At 39.0% G+C, this 16,775-nt stretch overlaps 1 protein-coding gene across 3 annotated transcripts; it reads left to right on the top strand.

The window, feature by feature from the left end:
* Positions 1 to 1,006: 1,006 nt before the first annotated feature.
* On the top strand, positions 1,007 to 15,187 carry shoc1 (shortage in chiasmata 1). 3 transcript variants are annotated; one of them, XM_085476134.1, is made up of 28 exons: positions 1,007 to 1,116; positions 1,419 to 1,494; positions 1,568 to 1,697; positions 2,068 to 2,158; positions 2,239 to 2,408; positions 2,504 to 2,666; positions 2,749 to 2,863; positions 2,929 to 3,070; positions 3,162 to 3,266; positions 3,426 to 3,555; positions 3,795 to 3,889; positions 4,567 to 4,812; positions 5,416 to 5,838; positions 6,369 to 6,554; positions 6,963 to 7,157; positions 7,265 to 7,357; positions 7,783 to 7,964; positions 8,080 to 8,152; positions 8,319 to 8,382; positions 8,750 to 8,925; positions 9,010 to 9,109; positions 10,404 to 10,515; positions 11,338 to 11,453; positions 11,622 to 11,709; positions 11,897 to 12,028; positions 12,615 to 12,764; positions 13,131 to 13,839; positions 14,855 to 15,187. In XM_085476134.1, coding segments are annotated over exons 1-28 (4,350 nt in total). In that variant the 5' UTR covers positions 1,007 to 1,114; the 3' UTR covers positions 14,941 to 15,187. The 3 variants fall into 3 exon arrangements, with proteins under 3 accessions (XP_085332260.1, XP_085332259.1, XP_085332261.1); XM_085476133.1 differs by having other exon boundaries at positions 11,332 to 11,453; XM_085476135.1 differs by lacking the exon at positions 1,419 to 1,494 and having other exon boundaries at positions 1,008 to 1,116; positions 11,332 to 11,453.
* Positions 15,188 to 16,775: the final 1,588 nt, after the last annotated feature.

The following is a 16,775-nucleotide window of genomic DNA, read 5'->3' as shown; positions in this document are numbered from 1 at the left end:
GAGAGGATGGAAACACCTCGCTGTTTGTTTCACTTTCTTTTCTTTTCTTCTCTTTCTTTTCTTTTCTGTATGATTGAAAATCATCACATGTTTGGAAAGTGAAAACCGGAGGGCCCATATCTTGTAGGCATATAGAAGAATTGGATTGGTAATTGTACTTCCTTGAATGATGTTGCTGTTGAAGAGCGCCCTCCTGTGGTGAAAAGTAGAGTGTACATGCAATTGAAAAGCAGAAAACACAGAAGCCATTTAGTTCATTATTACACTATAACTATTATTGTGTTGATTTGTATGGGAAATTGCAACCCAGTTTTTCCATATTTAATATAGAAACAATTTGCATTGTGCCACAATATGGCACATTAACACAAATACTGTGTCGGGAAAATAATGAATAAATAGCTAAGAAATATGTATTACAGTGAGCTTTATTTATGGTTATCTGTGATTTAAGTGATTAAAATCAGTCCATAGTCAACATCTTAGTTGATGTTATCCGTGGTGGACTGGCTTTATACAGGAATAAATAATGTATGACTTTTAAATTTACCTTTTATTTTGTTCAGTCCATTGGGGAATTTAAAGGGGCGTTTTGACACATAAATGTGTGTTTCTGGCATAATGAGACCTGTAGGCACTGACCCAAACTGAAATCTGGTGACATCCTGACATAGAAATGCTTCGTCTCCAAGAAGAAAGGAAGGACTCGTGGACCATTGTACTGCAGAAACGAGTTCCTTACCAGACCAAAAACATTTATTCTAGCGCCTCTGATGGCCTATGTTAGGTATTAACATTGCCATCCACACAACCACAGAAAAAAACGTTGGCCAGCGTCCATTAAATATTTGTGTCCATGGGTCTATAACTTCAGTGGAGGCCTTTCCAGGATTTACAAAGAGCTTGTTGGGGTCCCAGAAATATTTTAGGTTTTCAAATTTTTTTTAGGCAAATACTATCCAGATATTTTTTTTTCAAAGGCTGATCCTAGCTTTACTGGTCATATGCCTCAGAGCGCATGCGTGACGGTTTCACCTTTTGGTGACCTGTTAATGCATCCTGAATAAACAATCTTGGACACTACAGCCGCGCAACACTAAAACTTAATTGCATCATGTAAGTTTGCTGTTACTGAAACACACAGTGCTCTTATTTACTTTTTTTTTGTCAGCTTTCCATATTTAAAGCTTTAAATTTAGAGTAAAAATGTGTAAAAAAAAAAAAAAGTTACCTAGCTATAGTACGACACTTGCTAGCTAAGCAAGCTAATAAACTTGAAAGATTTCCACGTGAAAGTTATTTTTATCCGTTTACATAAATATATTTGTTTATAGCACGAGACATTAAGTTAGTTGGTGTGATGTAAGATACCGAGGTACAGACATGTTACCTGTAACTCCGCTTCTTTGTGTGCACAGGCCAGAAAAGGACAACTCTCCCCAGACTGAAGTCTTCCCTGCTATCAGATTTAAAGCTCTTGACTATGTTTTTGAGGTGAGCTTGTTCATTTTACCCGGAGTATTTCTCTAAAAGCTTGTTGTTCTGATTCTTTGTGTGTGTATTTCAGGCCAGCACCAGTCTGAAAGTCATGATGAACCTGCTGGCTCTGCCAACACCTTACCTGACAGGTGCCAGTGACCTGTATCCACATAGTGGAAAGCTGCTTGAAGACACCTACAGGAAACCGTGGGTCAGAGGTATTAAAAAAACAACAACTTAAGTTTGTAGAGCGGGGATGTAAGTGGACCAGACTAGTGAAAATCTCATTTCTGTTAGTGCAAAGAAGTTTGACTGCATATTTAATCCTAATATAAGAAAAAGATGTGCAACTTCAATAGTACATTTCAGTTTTTATATATGATAAAGAAATGCTGCCATAGTTAATGAAAGAAATCTGTCAGCATGACTCTTTGGGCTTTGTAATAAATCAACGTGTAAAATTACTAAAGTAATTTTGAAAGTACTTAAGCAATCATAAAAAACCAGTAATAGTGTGTTGATGATACAGGTAATCTTCACATGCCTGCCATATGAGTTAATTTGCTTATATATTTATTCCCTTGACAGGACAGGTGATCTCCACTTGCAGACTTAATGTCGGTGGCTCTGTCCTTGATAATCTGAGAGAAAAAAATCCACCAGTAAATTCAACAGAAAGGTTCTCCTGTTTAAAAACACAATCCATTCACTGAATTTTGTATTTGTGGAGAGATATCATAAATACTTGTTACTTTTCAGATTTGATGTGAAAGATGAGGTGGAGGTGATACCCAGCTCTAATCCTGACTCACTTCAGGATTTAGATGAAGATTTGTATGGTTCCCTTTTAAAAGACTCACAGACTGATGGTCCATGTCAGGAATCGTTTTTTAAGCAGACACCTGACGCGATCACGGATAAGAGTGAAGGTGAACCATTTCTGTATACTACAATAAAGTTGTAATTCTAATCTTCTTAAGGAAATCAGTTATGTTTAGTAAAACATGTTTGTGTTCTGTGAAAGACCTCTTCTTGCCAGAAGAGCTCATTCCAGTCGATCACCTGGCAGAGTTTAAGAGACATTTGCCTACACTGAGAGTCAAGTTGTCCAGATTGAGGATGCTTCCTGTAGCTGACCCGCTGCTGAGCTCATCAGGAAATTCCATCTCAGAAGACAACATGTTCAGGTGCATTTTAAAACCTGCAAATGAACAACCTTTGTGTGTTTATGGCCCCACTAACCATCATGTTAAACCTGTTGGATTGTAGCTGTTTCAAGCACTGTGCATCTTATGAAAAACCGGCAGATGTGGACACCACTAAGGTTCAGACATGCGTAGACATTCAAGAGGAGTTTGTTAAACAGCCACTCACGAACGGAGAGGTAACTAATCCTTATAAACATGAGACTATTTGCTCAGTTTATTGTTAATAGTTTTTTCTCTGTAGTTGCTGCTGTTGCCTGCTGTAGTGGAGACTCTTCAGCTGAGCACAGAAAAGTTCACAAGGTTTTCAAACATCTACAGTCATGTGAATGTTTCCACTGAGCTGATGGACGAGGAGATTCCAGTCCTAGATGTGCTTCGAAAAGGTGACAAAGACCAAAATCCTTTAAGATGAAATAAAAAATATTTTTTTAAACACTATTAAAAGATAAACTGATATATTTGACTTTTCTTCAGCTTCCCTTTCAAATCCTTCAGTGGATATTTCCAAGTTTGATGTACCAGATGAAGCCAGTGAAGAAACCAAGATGAATGGAGGCCTGATTGAGTCAGATTTTGCAGGTACAGAGAGCTTAGATAAAAACTGTAACTTGTTGGTTATACTTTTCATCCAATAATAGAGAAATATACAGAGGCTACATCAGGCACACCATGTCTCTTCGATTGTTTGAGGTGTCTAATTCTCTTTCAATGTAAGTTTTAGTTTACTGTGTCTTTAAGGATGTGCGGTGCTTCCCACTGAAATGGAGCTGGAGTTGACTCTCAACCCGACTCCCCTGAAAAGTCAAACTGACATCTGTCTGTCCACCTCTGAGCTCAAGAAGGAAGAGATGTCTCCTTGTTGCAGAATGTGAGTAATGTCAGGTTGAGCTGCTAACTAAACAGTTCTGATAGGTTTTTTTTGTTTGTTTGTTTACTTTCACTGATTTCACATTAACTGAACAAGCATGATGCACACATAGAGATGTCATTTGTAAGTCATCTGGATTAACATTCTTATAAACTGCTACAGCATGATGAGAAAATATGAGTGATTCCCATTTTATGGTAATTGGAGAAGCTTTTGAAACAATAATGATTTTCATCTAGATCTTTGGTGTCGCCGAGAGCTCAGAAAGAGATGAAGGCGGTGCTTTGGAAGGCAGAGAAGCACCTGAACTTTGTGGTCGGCTTTCTGTTGTCAGGTAATTTTGTAATTAAAGGAAGACTCCACAAATTTTCCACATTAAATACTCAACACTGATTAACAGTGGAAAAGTGCCAAAGCCTCCACTGGCTCTTTAGAAACCACTTTGTTCACTGTGACAGTTTTGCTAAAGTGACTTTGGGGGAATCAGCAGGGGGAACAAAAGCCATTAAGTTTAAATCATATGAGTACACATTTTGTTTTTATTATGCAAAATTTGGGGTGAATCTGCTGCAGCACTTCTGACTAAGAGGACTTTAAAACTCACTGAGGTGCTGCAGTGCTTTGGCATCAATAGTTAAAAGGCTGATGTTTTTGGAGACCACAAGATGTCACTGTGGCCCCAAAACATCTTGGTCTTCAACCACCCATCTACTTTCTGATGGGTTTGCAGCTCTAAATGGAGTCTCAAATTGGATGTAGAGACTTAAAACGTAATGTATCACAATCTAGGGACAGGGGTTGACAAAATGTGACTGTTTACCATGCAGAGAAAGTCAATTCAAATGAATGTTGCTATCATGAAAACTCTGGGGTGCATGTTTTTGTGTCATGATTGGACTTAAAGTGAGATTTTTTTTGTTTTGTTTTTTTGTTTCTAATCTATCACATTTACAGACGTACTGAACACAGAAATCTCTGAACTGTGTCACTAAATTGCTGTATTTCCTACAGAGCCTCAAATGTATGAACCAGCTGTTGACTTCCAGCCTCTGTGGGAAGCCTTAAAAGTTATCAAACTAGAGAAAGAAAGTTTCATAAGCGCTGCTGACAAACTGCAGTCCGAGATGGAGACGGAAGTCCCGCAGTTATCTTTGTGCTGCTGCTGCGACTTCACAGAGAATATGAAGTCTGATCTTCCCTCCATCAGAGAGGAAACTGGAGAAGACTTAAGTAAACTGCCACCTGAACATGTGGAGGGTGAGTGTTTTTGGTTTTTAGATGTGCATGAGTCCATGTGTAGCTGTATTAAACATATGTAGATAATTAATTACTAAGCTATCGGTTTACTGACACTTTTCCGCATCCATTTCTTGGAAGCAGCAGTCTGAGTAGAGATACCCAGACTTCACTCTCCCCAGCCACCTCCTCCATCTCTTTCAAGGACACACCAAAATGTTCCCATCTAGCTGAGAGACGTAATGTCTCCACATGTACTGGGTCTGCTTGGGCATTTGCTGGCTAAACATGCCCGAAATATCTCATCTAGGTGGTATCCTGAAAGGATTCTATGCCAGAACCTCCTCTGCTTGCTCCTTTTGATGCAGAGCAGTAATCAGTCTCAGGTGGGGCTCAGACCCCTTTAGGAATTATCCACTCTGTGGTGGTTGGTGGTTTGCATGATAGTTTTTGTCCATCACTGTTTTTTGGCAGCTCACCTGGAGCTGGTTTAAATGCCGAAATGCCAGTCAAAACCAGGTTAATTGTTTCAGGTGTTTTGGGTTTTTTTTTAGTTGAAGTGCAAAAATTATTTATATTAAGTATCATCAGATCTCATCTATTTTCCTTCTATTCTGGTTTCAGTCGACTCCTTTCTATTGAGCACCACAGCTGAAACTCTTCTCCAAAAGAAACCCACTGATGATTCATCTCTGAATGCCTCCCAGATGCCTGCGTTCAACACAGTGAATAAAGATGTCAAACCAGCTCCTGTCACCACCAAATATGATATTGGTGGCAAGAAGTTTTCAGAAGTTGCAAGCTGGTCTTCAGCTCATGAAAAAGGCATCAGCAGACAAGGACATGACTGTCAGATGGAGCTGAGTGCAAAGATTTCTGAGGAGGCTGTCGCCTCCACACTGAATACTAGAGATGATGACAGAGGTTTGCTGTTGGCAAGAAATCCACCAGAGCTGGACCTTGACCCCCTGGCCACCTTCATGATGCTTAGGTCTCAGCAGATCGCTCCTGTTTCTGCATCACCTCAGAGCTCAGGCAGCACTGCAGGTACACTATGCTTACTATCTGTTCTTGCATAGTCTGAAGGTGATTTATGCTTTTGCAGCTTTATTTTCAAACATTGTTCTCTGAACTTAAGACCAGAATGTTTGTATCTATTATGTGAAAAATGTAAATGAAGTATTATAGTCAAAGTCTCCACAGGAAAACCGTGTGTAGCCACAGATCCCTACACTTCCCACAAAAGAAAACAAAACGCATCAATGCACTGTAAAGCTCTTAGATTCTTCATGTTAGATTCCTCAGTAATCATCATAATTTCTTCAGCTAATCTTTTAATCCCGATAAGTTTATAAACTTCTGCTCATCCAACTCACATAAAGAGGGCATTGTTTCTAAGAAGGCTCTAAAGCTCTCAGGTAAGCTGATTTTTTTTTTAATAGTTAAAAACCCTAACAGATCCAATAAATTTACCCTTGACCTGAACTTTCTTGCTATGACTCCAGATGTACGCCTGTAAAAACTAATGTAGCCTAATAAAAACATGTTTTACCTAAGCTCATCCTTTTATTTATCAGCACATGAGGTGAACCACCAAGCACTATTATCAGAGCTGCAGCCTTCTCCAGTGCAGAGTCAAACACTGGACGTGAGGCCAGGAAATTCAAACAGAGAGGAAGAACCTGCTAATCAGTGGATGGGTCAACTCAGTGGAAAATCACAGCAAAGACGGGACAGCAAAGTAGTTAAGATCAAACCTACAGGTGCGACACAAGTTATCAGAGTGAAGTAAAGTTACAAATATCCACACCTTACGTTCACATTTGAGTTTCAGTCAAGTAATTCCACACTTTTACAAATGTATCATTAGCAGCAATTTAATGGAGACCTGAAAGCCAGGCGCCTCCATAATTTTTTCATAGGGGTGGCCCTATTGGGGCTACTAAAAATATTGGGGTCACAGACCAAAAACAGAATTTCCAATATAGGTTACTTGAAAAATATGACAAAAAGAGACAGGTCTTGACAGGAGGGACCACATGGGGGGCCAGCAAAGTTTGGGAGTCAGGCTGCTTGACTGCATGTCTCATTGACCAGACTGTAGTAGGGTCTGTTTGGAAAGCATGGTGGTTCAGATGGTGTTTTAAATTAGTGTTTTAAACCCTGTGCAGACAGCCAGCAGCGAGCCTACTGTGAGCTGCTGGCCTTCGCTCAGCCTTGTCTGAGCTCTGCCAGACAGCTGGGGCTCAACTTCCCAGGGTGTGGAGACTTCAGCAGCCTGGCACCAGACCAAACTCACTTCCTTCTCAAACAACAGGAGAGGGCACTCTGCAGGGCCCCTGCACAGACTGCAGAACTGATCAAAGGTAGGAAATGCCATGTTAATGTTTTAATTTGCATGTTGTTGTATTAATGTATTAAACCTAGATTTGACAGAAGTAAATTATCTACTCCCTCTCCCACTGTGTTGCAGATCAGGAAGCGCTTTTCAACCTTGCAGCTCTGATTCATGTGCTGGTGACATTTAAGGAGCTGCTGCTGAAGTGCGACCTCAGTACGGGTTTGGGTGAGATGAACTACTGTCACACAAGCACCCAACCTTTAAAGTTTATTAAGTTAGTTCAAAATGCTGCAGTTGTAAAGGTGGGAAAAATCTAATTGTAATAAATTAAAAGTTCAAACAGTTAACTGAAAGTAAATTTTATAATTGTGCTATTTTTATTATAACGTAGTATGATATTGTTTTTACTTTCATATAAGTAACGACTTTGTCGAGCCAGTAGGAGAGAACCTGGGTAAGATACAGAAATATCCCCTGTAAATATTCTAAAACAGTACGATAGAAATTATGCAATCATGTGGGATCCCATCACTCAAAACTGGAAGCTGGAATTTCCAAAATCTTAACTTTAGTTTCAGTGTCTACACTGAGGTTTTAACCAAACAGATGCCATGTTGTGAGATTTTTAACCTGGTGTTCTTGGACAACAGAGTACCTGACAAAGGCAGCTAAGGGATGTGCAGAGCAGAGTCTGCAGCAGCTGCTGAAGAGGCTGCACATCATCCTCTACCTCACTCAGAAAAACCAGGAGTCCAGCCTCAAACTGCAGGAGCTCCAGCACCTGGTGGCTGAGTGGCTGAACAGCAGTAAAGGACAGAACAGCACAGATAAAGTCAGTATTGTGTAATCAATCATATACTTCTATAAGCTAAATATGATATTCGTTAAAGTCATAAATCCTTATGTGAAAAACACTTGATAAGAGTTGCTTATTTACCTTTGTGCAGATTCTTGTTATCGTATCAGTTCACTGTGATAGCAGCAGATCAACAATAATCAACAGCTTGAACCAGGTGACAGGTAAGCAGCTCACTGATCATTTCAGTCATTTCAGTCAAAGGTTATTAAACTAAAAAATATTCAAAGAAAAATTAAATGCTGCAAAACATGCAGAAATAAGACAAACAGGTGACTGTCATTGTGTCATAGAGTTAATTATATTTGTGTTTTTTTGTTGTTGTTTGAGGCGCAACTGCAGTTTGTCCAGAGCAGGACAAGATAAAGCTCAATGGTGCAAGTGTAGTCAGCAGGTAAAAGTGTATCATAGTTCATTCATCTAGGCCTGTGTGATACATTGGTATATAGAGATATGAAGTCATATATAATTACATGATATTGTAGAGACACAATAAAGCTGTGCTTGAGGTCCCATCCCCTGCTTTCCAAGTTATTTTTTTTAATTAACATACATTCTTTATTTTATTTTATTGTTTCTGAAAGATTTGAAAAGCGTATTTTCAGTTTCAAATGGTAAATAATATCTATTTTATTATTTTATATTTTGGCAATAGCAAAATGTATACATCTCATAGCTATATTTTCAGATTAGGAGCCATTCATCACACTGTCTTGAGTATAAGTAAACACATTGTTGTCACACCTCTATCCTTTTTACAGCATGCATGATAGTGTGTGCGTGGTGGTGTATGAACAGGATATTGGCCCCGACTTCCCTTGGACCTGTTTCTCTCTAGTCGTGGAGTACGACCATCCGGGCCAGTCTCCATGGTCTGCAATCTGTAGGGAGAGGAGCATCAGCCACCTAACGTTCAACACCACCGTCTCTGATGCAGGTCAGCTGCCACCAAATTCCACGTATTCATATTATTGTTGATATGTTCGCTTAAATGCTTTTAAATGTGCTTGTTTCCCTAAAGAGAATATCTTGTGGTGCCTGGAGGACAACGTGCCGTATGTGTTGTTTGTGACGGAGGGACTTATTAACTATCCGCTGCTACTGCAAATGCTTGAGTCAGAGTGAGTTTTCCTCCTCATCCAGACAAGTAAAAACAACTGTGTTCAAGTATCGAGTATTATGACCAGCCTTTACATCAGAATAATTTTTAAATGTTTTACATCTGAGTAGCTGAGATGAAAAAATAGTAAAAATAACTAACATCAGGTTACATATCACATAATCTAATATAAGAAGTTTTAATTTAAAGTTAAACAGAAAACTACAGCCAGATTTTAATAACAGTTAATGCAGAGTAGTATGTAAGCGCATGAATGAAAAAGGAACAGTGCATCATGGCAAAGCCCCATCAGCCTAAATCCATTGTAGGGTAATTAACCCTTTAAGACCTACCATAGAACCAAGTCCGCCAGAGCTTATCTTTATATTTTTACACGCAGTAGTGCCATTTTTGAGAGCATTTCAAGTTGCTATACATCAATACAACCGTTATAGCCCAAATTGTAATAATATGTATGCATTAAGTCCATAGTAACTACATAAATTGCAAAAAAATGCAATAAACTACAAAAAATTGAAAATTGTTTTTGGTTTTTTACATATATTTCTAGTTAAAGAAATTTAAGAGGTTTATCCCTCACAACTGTAAATACAAAAAAGTTGCACAAAATAGTTTCCAACAACAGGAAATTAAATTCATAGTCATAGTCAATTTTTATATACTGCAGGAAAAATGAAAATAAATATTATAATCCAAATTTTTGCAAAGCTATATGTGGAAGGAAACCATGACCCAGGGCAAGCTGATGGCATAAGATGTAAGTACAACTCCTCCGGTTTCATATGCAAAAAAAATTATTGCGGTAGCTTACGTGGTTCCGGTTCTACAGGGATTTAAAAATAGTTAAGCAAAACGGAACGTGCCTGCTCTAACCGGTTTTAAAGAGTTAAAGGAGGACTCAGAGTCACCTGATCAAGCCTATAACTATATGCTTTAAGCCTAATCTTGAAAGTAGGAGCTGGCCCCACGGAAAAATGAAGACTCTGCCTCCAATTGTACTTTTAAATATCCTTGTAAGCCTTGTAAGTAAGCCTGCAGTCTGAGTGCTGTTGTAGTCATCACAGAGTTTACTCATATCATGGATGGAGGAAACTTATTTTCTAGTTCTGCTGTATCACTTTTGACATTTTAACAGATAATTATAACTCTGACAGCTAAAAATCAATCAATCAATATGCTGCCTCTGCCTTGGACTTTCCTGACCTTCAGACAGCATTTTTTTTAGCATTTTTACCTGACCTCCCAGTCCTGACGAGAGCACTGTTTGATCATTTGGTGAAACATGTCTGTCACAGGTTTAATGTGATGGTGCTGGAGAGGAGCCACTGTCCCTCCCTGAAGAGGCTCGGAGGGATCCACAATTACACTCTCATCACAGTGGATGAAAGCACCGCCATCGTAATTCAGGTATCAGGAAACACATAAACACTTCATCTTTGTGAGGAAACTTCACGTAATACGGTGGTAGCTGTAAATTTTAAAGCACATCTAATAACAGTAGACTCCACAAATGTGGGAAAGGAAACATTTTTCTTTACACATCTCAGGCTCTTCATGGTTTGTAAATGTCTGTGATAAAATAAAAATCCGATGTCTGACAGTGTTTTTAAGGGAACTGGTAACATGTGTTTCACTTAGGTATGGAAGCTTTTTTCTAATGCTGAGAAAAAATGTACATGGAATTTAAACTGGTAAGTTATTGTGATGAAATTTTTGAGATACTTAACTCAAAATTTTGAGTTTTTAAGTTGAAATTTCAACATGCATAACTCAAATTTTTGACTTACAGACAAAATCAGTGATAAAAGTGTGCTTCCATACTTAGTTTTATGGTTTCAGCTTTTTAAACATCTTGGTTTTAGCCAATTTGTTTTAGATCCCACTCTCACCACTTGACGACCATCTTGATACACTTCTGGGCAGTTATTTTGAAGCATTATGTAACTTTCATTTCAGTCCAATCAGTCCTCATAAAGACAATATACACAGTTAGACTTGTTATGGGGGCGGATTTCCTCTGCGTTTAGTCCCAATGCTCTAATGAGTCTCTTAAGTGAAAATGCTGACCAATAAACTCTGCAACTACTTAAAGAAAAACACACACTTTTTTGCTGTGTGTGTGTGTGTGTGTGTGTGTGTGTGTGTGTGTGTGTGTGTGTGTGTGTGTGTGTGTGTGTGTGTGTGTGTGTGTGTGTGTGTGTGTGTGTGTGTGTGTGTGTGTAGGAGCAGGATGAACTATGTCAAGAGCGAGCCAGTGAGGGAGTGGTGATGAGGCTGACTGCTCTCTCTCTTCAGTACAGCTGCTGCTGGCTCATCCTTCATTGTCCAGAAGGTCAGGGAGGAAGGTGGGTGTCCACATATACTTAACCCTACACCCTCACTTGGAGAGTGTATTTAACTTTGAACCAAGTATTGACCCTAAAACCTGATGATTTTGTCTTCCAAAAGGGTCCTTATTTATCTCCCCTAAACAGTAGTAGTATATGAGAAGGCTTGATTTTGTGTGTGTGCAGATTTTCCAGTGAGGCCTTCAGCAACTTGGTGCTAGTCTATTCATCTCTGGTGCTATTGAGAATGAAGTCTGAGGATTTGGATGTGAAGGTAGAACATAAGTGGTGCCCCTCTCTGTAACAGATCATTATTATGATTATCATCTTCATTCAAGTCAAATTAATATCCTTTCAGGATATTGAAGACATTTCACCAATATTTTAAACAAAAAGACCAAAAGTAATAAAAAAGAATAAACAACAGTAGGATACAGGCATTTCTGTACATCGTCTTGCAGGTGCTGTTAGTGTCAGATGTATTGGAAATGGCAAAGTCCATCAGTCAGATCTGCTTCCACAGCCTGATGTCCAGTGACAGAGACCCTGTCAGCTTCTTGAACAGAGACTGGCTGACTGTGATGCCCTCACAGGTGAAACTCATATCCCCAAATCAAAGCTATTCATACAGAAAGGTCTAGAATAAATTGCACTGTTTTCAGTGATGAATTAAAGCAGTGTTTTGACTCTATTCTTAAGAGCATGTGGATACATTTTTTTCTATGGTTAATTATAAGCTGGTCCAGTTGTAATCAAGAGGGATAACTGGACAGCATACAGTTAGAAAATACAGGTTCTGTGTAGATTTGTTTTTGTATTTCTGTAGTCACATTGCAGAAAACAGTGGTTGGAGACCAAGATATTTTATTATTAACTGTGATAATTAATACTGATAAATCAGGGAAAAATGCCATCTACATAGACAGAAATTCACAGTAAACAGAATTTTTTTTCATTAACTACTTATACTGAGAGACCAGTCAGGACCTCATAGGTTTGAAACAGAAATTATTCCATAAATGGTTGTGAAGTTTCAAAGAGACAAAAACTAAATGCACCTTTTACAACTGTCTTATGTCTGCTGTGTGATTTTATTTTTTTTATTTTTTTATGAATCAAAATCTATTACATGTCTTGTCATTGATTGCATTTCTTTTTTTTCCCATTTGCTTCCTCCAGGAAGAAGAATGTTTGTCACAGTTCCCTTGCATTAACCCCCTGGTTGGACAGCTGATGCTGAGCAGAGTGCCATCCTTTGAGTGGCTCCTGGGGGCCTCATTGTGTCAGCTGAAGGAGCTGCTTCCTGAGGTGCCACATAAAGTGCTAAAGGTGATCATGTGCTGTAAATATGTTTGTATTTGGAACACTTGTTTTACAAAAGCTTATTACTTTACACAGAAGTACAAATTACAAATCAAAATAAACAGAGTTCCGGGCGCCGGTTTAGCTCAATGCGTTGAGCAGGTGACCATATGCCATATGGCTAAGAGCAGCCGGCCCGGGTTTGAGTCCGACCCGTGGCCCTTTGCCGCATGTCTTCCCCTCTCTCTGCCCCCGCTTTCCTGTCCTTTCTTCACTGTGTCTATCAAATAAAGCTGAAAAAGTCCCCAAAATATTTAGAAAATAAATACATTAAAAAACCGAGTTGTTAAGAAATTAAATTTGATTTTTTCCCTCCTTCTCTTCCGAGTTTAGCTCTTCAGTGACACGACCTCCCTGTATCCACTGGCAGCAGATCCAAAAGACCGTCAAACTTTGACCACTGAGACAAACCAACAAAGCAGCCTACAGACTCACACTGGGGATTATGAATGCATGAAGTCCCCCCATCCAGACCTTCTCTGTAGCAACCAGAACACCAGCTTCCTGTTCGAGAGTCCACAGGAGAGCTTCTACCCAATATTCGAGGATGGCAACTCAGATTTCAAACTTGACCTGAGTGATACTTTTGGCAGTTCAGATGTTTGTTTCCAGGGAAGCTGGAACATCAATGATCCATGGAGAGAGGATGGGAAGATCTCTGGCTGGAGGAGCATAGCTGGAGCAGTGGGGAGGGTTGTTGAAAGATCAGTCAATGAGTGGACACGCAAGACTCCGCTAAACGATTACACCACTTCTTCACACCCTGCTGACAGCCCACTCAAACTGGACTCTACCTTCAGTTACAGTACCAACCTGCAGCAGCCAGCCAGCCCCGAAACGTCCACATACCCTACACTCTACAAGGACTTTAATCCTCCCAGTCAGCACATCACCTACAGTCTTAGCACACCTACAGGTATCCTGTGGGGTCATGATCACGTTGGGGGAGGGATGACATCACTTTCAGCCAACTACGGCTCCAGATGCTGGGCAGGACAGGAGAGGAAGAGGAACAGAGAGGCTGCAGGCTTGATTGGATCAGGTGAAAAATAGAAATAGAAGCTGTTCAGGTCTTTAGCACAATACTAGCTGTTGACACAACCTTTGATTCTATACTTACGTTGCCATGGTTCCCTGTAGTTTTTGTGGAAGATGTCTGTGTCTGTAAATACTCATCAAAATCTCTCTGAGCAGCAGTAAAACTGAAAAGTGCAACACAAGCCGCAAATGGAGACCATTTGCCTTCAGAGTAAAAGTTGTTTCAAAAAGGTGGAGCTTTTACTTTGAAAGTGAATGTAGTTTGTATAGTTGACCATTCACAAGTTTAAAATGGCAGGAAAATGCAACAAAGTATAAAGTACATTGTGCATTCTACACCATGGTCCTCAAACTTGCACAGAGAACAAACAACTTTTATTGTCTGGCATACTAACCTGAATTTTATGCTGGTGATGTGAGCTGAGTCACTTTTACTTCAAGAGTCAATAGTTTCCAAGCCTCAAGACAGCACATCAGGTGAGGAGCAAGACGAGGAGCATGCTCAGAATCTTTTTTTTTTTAACCTTTTTTGTTGTTGTTGCTTTACAACTAAAGCAACAACAAAAAAAGTCCACTATATACAGAAAAACAAGACCCCTCTAAATCATGACAAACTATGGCAACGTTCATAATGCCGTGCTACTCCCGGTGAGACTGTCAGCGTGGAGTTCTGCTGTGACATCCCCAAGTCTCTGAGAATAAACATTCAGCAATTTTAACTTTCTCGATTTTCCTCCCAGGTCCTTTATCCACATCTTATAATTAAAAATTTAGTTGACTAGTCACACGAGAACCAGCAAACAAGTATAAGTGCGCATAACAGGAGTTGTGTTGGGTGATCTAATTTATAGATCCCATGTTCAGAGCTGCACGAGAAAATGATCCTGAACAGAGTTTGTGGTTGGAAATGCACATTATAGTCTCCTTTTTCTTATTTTGCAGGTAAACGTTTAGGTGCTAACATAGCCCATTTGTTCTTACTTTATTTTTTTTGTTGTTGTTTTTTTTTACATTTGCAGTGTTGTCACCATCGAAGAAGGGAAGGCTGAGCTATGAGAGGGTGCCCGGCAGAGGTGATGGACAGACGAGGCTTAGATTGTTTTAGAAAAGAATGGGAGAAGGAATAAAAAATATTAAAATGCATTAAAACATTAAAAGTTCAGTCATGGCATAGTTTGCGGTGGGGGGGGTTTTCTTCTCAGATTACATTTTTAGTTTTTCACCTAAAAGTCTACATTTTAAATGTTTATAAGCAATTGTGATTTTCTGAATTCCTTTTTTGTCACCGAAAATACTGTTAATGTTTAAAAAAGGAGGAACAGTTAATTTTATTAAAGTTCAAAGCAATATCATATGATTTTTGTATTATTTCAATCTAAACTATTGTTTATTGTATAAATTTGTTTTGCACTTTTTCATGTTATAGTATTAACTATTTTAAGCTGTTTTACAGGACACGCTGCTCCTTTTCTATTTATAATTATCTATTTGTAATTTATCAAAATTCAAAATTTGTTTGATGATTTTTTTGTAAGTGTCCCTGAAGTTTCCCAGGCTGGTATAGAAACAGACAATGATTAGTACTAATAACATGGTAGCATTTTAAATTGATTAACGCCTTAAATCTGCTTACAACTACATTATAATGTGTTATAAATGATTATATGTTTAAATACTGCTAAGTAACAAGGAGAAGGTGTTGGCAGGTTCTTCTTACAAAACAAGATTAAGCATAATTATAATTATCTGCACATGTTTGCTGTGCCCCCTCCCCATACTGAGCATGCTCAATTGAGGAAAAACAAATTGTGATTTATGGCTGGAGGAATGGGATGGAGGGTGTTTCCCAGTTAACCTGATAAAGTCTCTTTTTAGCAGCTCCAATGGCAGGGCTTCTTTTTTTATATATATAATTTAGTGAAGCAATCCCCTTATCGTGCTCTCTCAGCATGTGGAGAGAGTGCTTATCTTCACGAGCCAGCAGAGTGAAGCCAGCTCCCTCAGGAATGATCCCCAGACAAAGACGACCCCAGGGACATCGACTCCAAGCCTCCCTGCCTCTGGACAGCCATATCAAGCACTGACTACCACCATCAATAACCCACCACTTTCTTTTTTTTTTTTTAAATGTATCCCTCTCCCTACGTGTCCGTCTCCCTGGCTGCTGCCTGCTTAGAAGCAGTGGACAAACAAAGAGAGAAATGGTTTGTTTTTTTAATGGCACAGGAACAAAAGCAGTCAGCAGGGTGGTCAAAGGAGTCCCCCTATGAAGGCGAGGCAAACAGTAGCCTAATGGTGCAGTAATGGTCCCTGACTACACTGGAGCCCTGCACTGAATGGGACAGGAGATATATTGTGGGAAGGAGCAGGCTGTTTAAACCAAAGCATCCTTTAGTCTGGCTCCTATTTTGGCTTCAGCTGTAAAGGTCACACTGTTATCTTTAATCACAGCCTGCAATTAAGAGTCACCTGTGAGTTTTCTGTTTTAAAGAAGAGATGAAGCCCCAGCAGAAGCACCTTTATAGTTGGATAGTGATTACAGATAAGGTGGGGGGGCTTTTGGGCACAAAAAGCAGCACCTCAAAATGCTGAGTAAAATGAAAATGACACAAGCGCCATGAAACAAATCAACAAATAATGATTCGCATGGTAAGAATAAAATTTTCTGAAGTATAAGTAATGTGTTGGTATTTGATAATCCAAATGTAGATTTATCTTGTAGTTTATCACCTGGTTCTAGTTTTAATATATAAGGTTTATTACATTTTCATTATATTCTGGGATTCCTGTTCTAAAAAAAAAACAAAAAAACACAATCTAAAAAGCCGGTGCTGAGTTTTGCACAGGGTTCTTATAACATAATTTTTTAAGGCAAATACATTTGAAAATAAAGTGAATTTAAGATTAGGATTTTTTTTTTTTTTAATTTAAAAAAAACTG

This window comes from Copadichromis virginalis, linkage group LG12, assembly GCF_057382275.1.
Source record: "Copadichromis virginalis isolate Kocher_CV1m ecotype Utaka linkage group LG12, C_Virginalis_male_GT1.1, whole genome shotgun sequence".
In the NCBI taxonomy this organism is placed as follows: domain Eukaryota; kingdom Metazoa; phylum Chordata; class Actinopteri; order Cichliformes; family Cichlidae; genus Copadichromis; species Copadichromis virginalis.
Note: the sequence above shows the minus strand (reverse complement) of the source record. Positions and strands in the feature narration are given on the sequence as shown.

What these genes read in the sequence shown, in the direction of transcription:
- shoc1 (XM_085476133.1), top strand. An exon ending in GACTGCAGAACTGATCAAAG is followed by an intron (nt 7,158 to 7,264) that starts GTAGGAAATGCC and finishes ACTGTGTTGCAG; the next exon opens with ATCAGGAAGCGCTTTTCAAC. An exon ending in CGACCTCAGTACGGGTTTGG is followed by an intron (nt 7,358 to 7,782) that starts GTGAGATGAACT and finishes CTTGGACAACAG; the next exon opens with AGTACCTGACAAAGGCAGCT.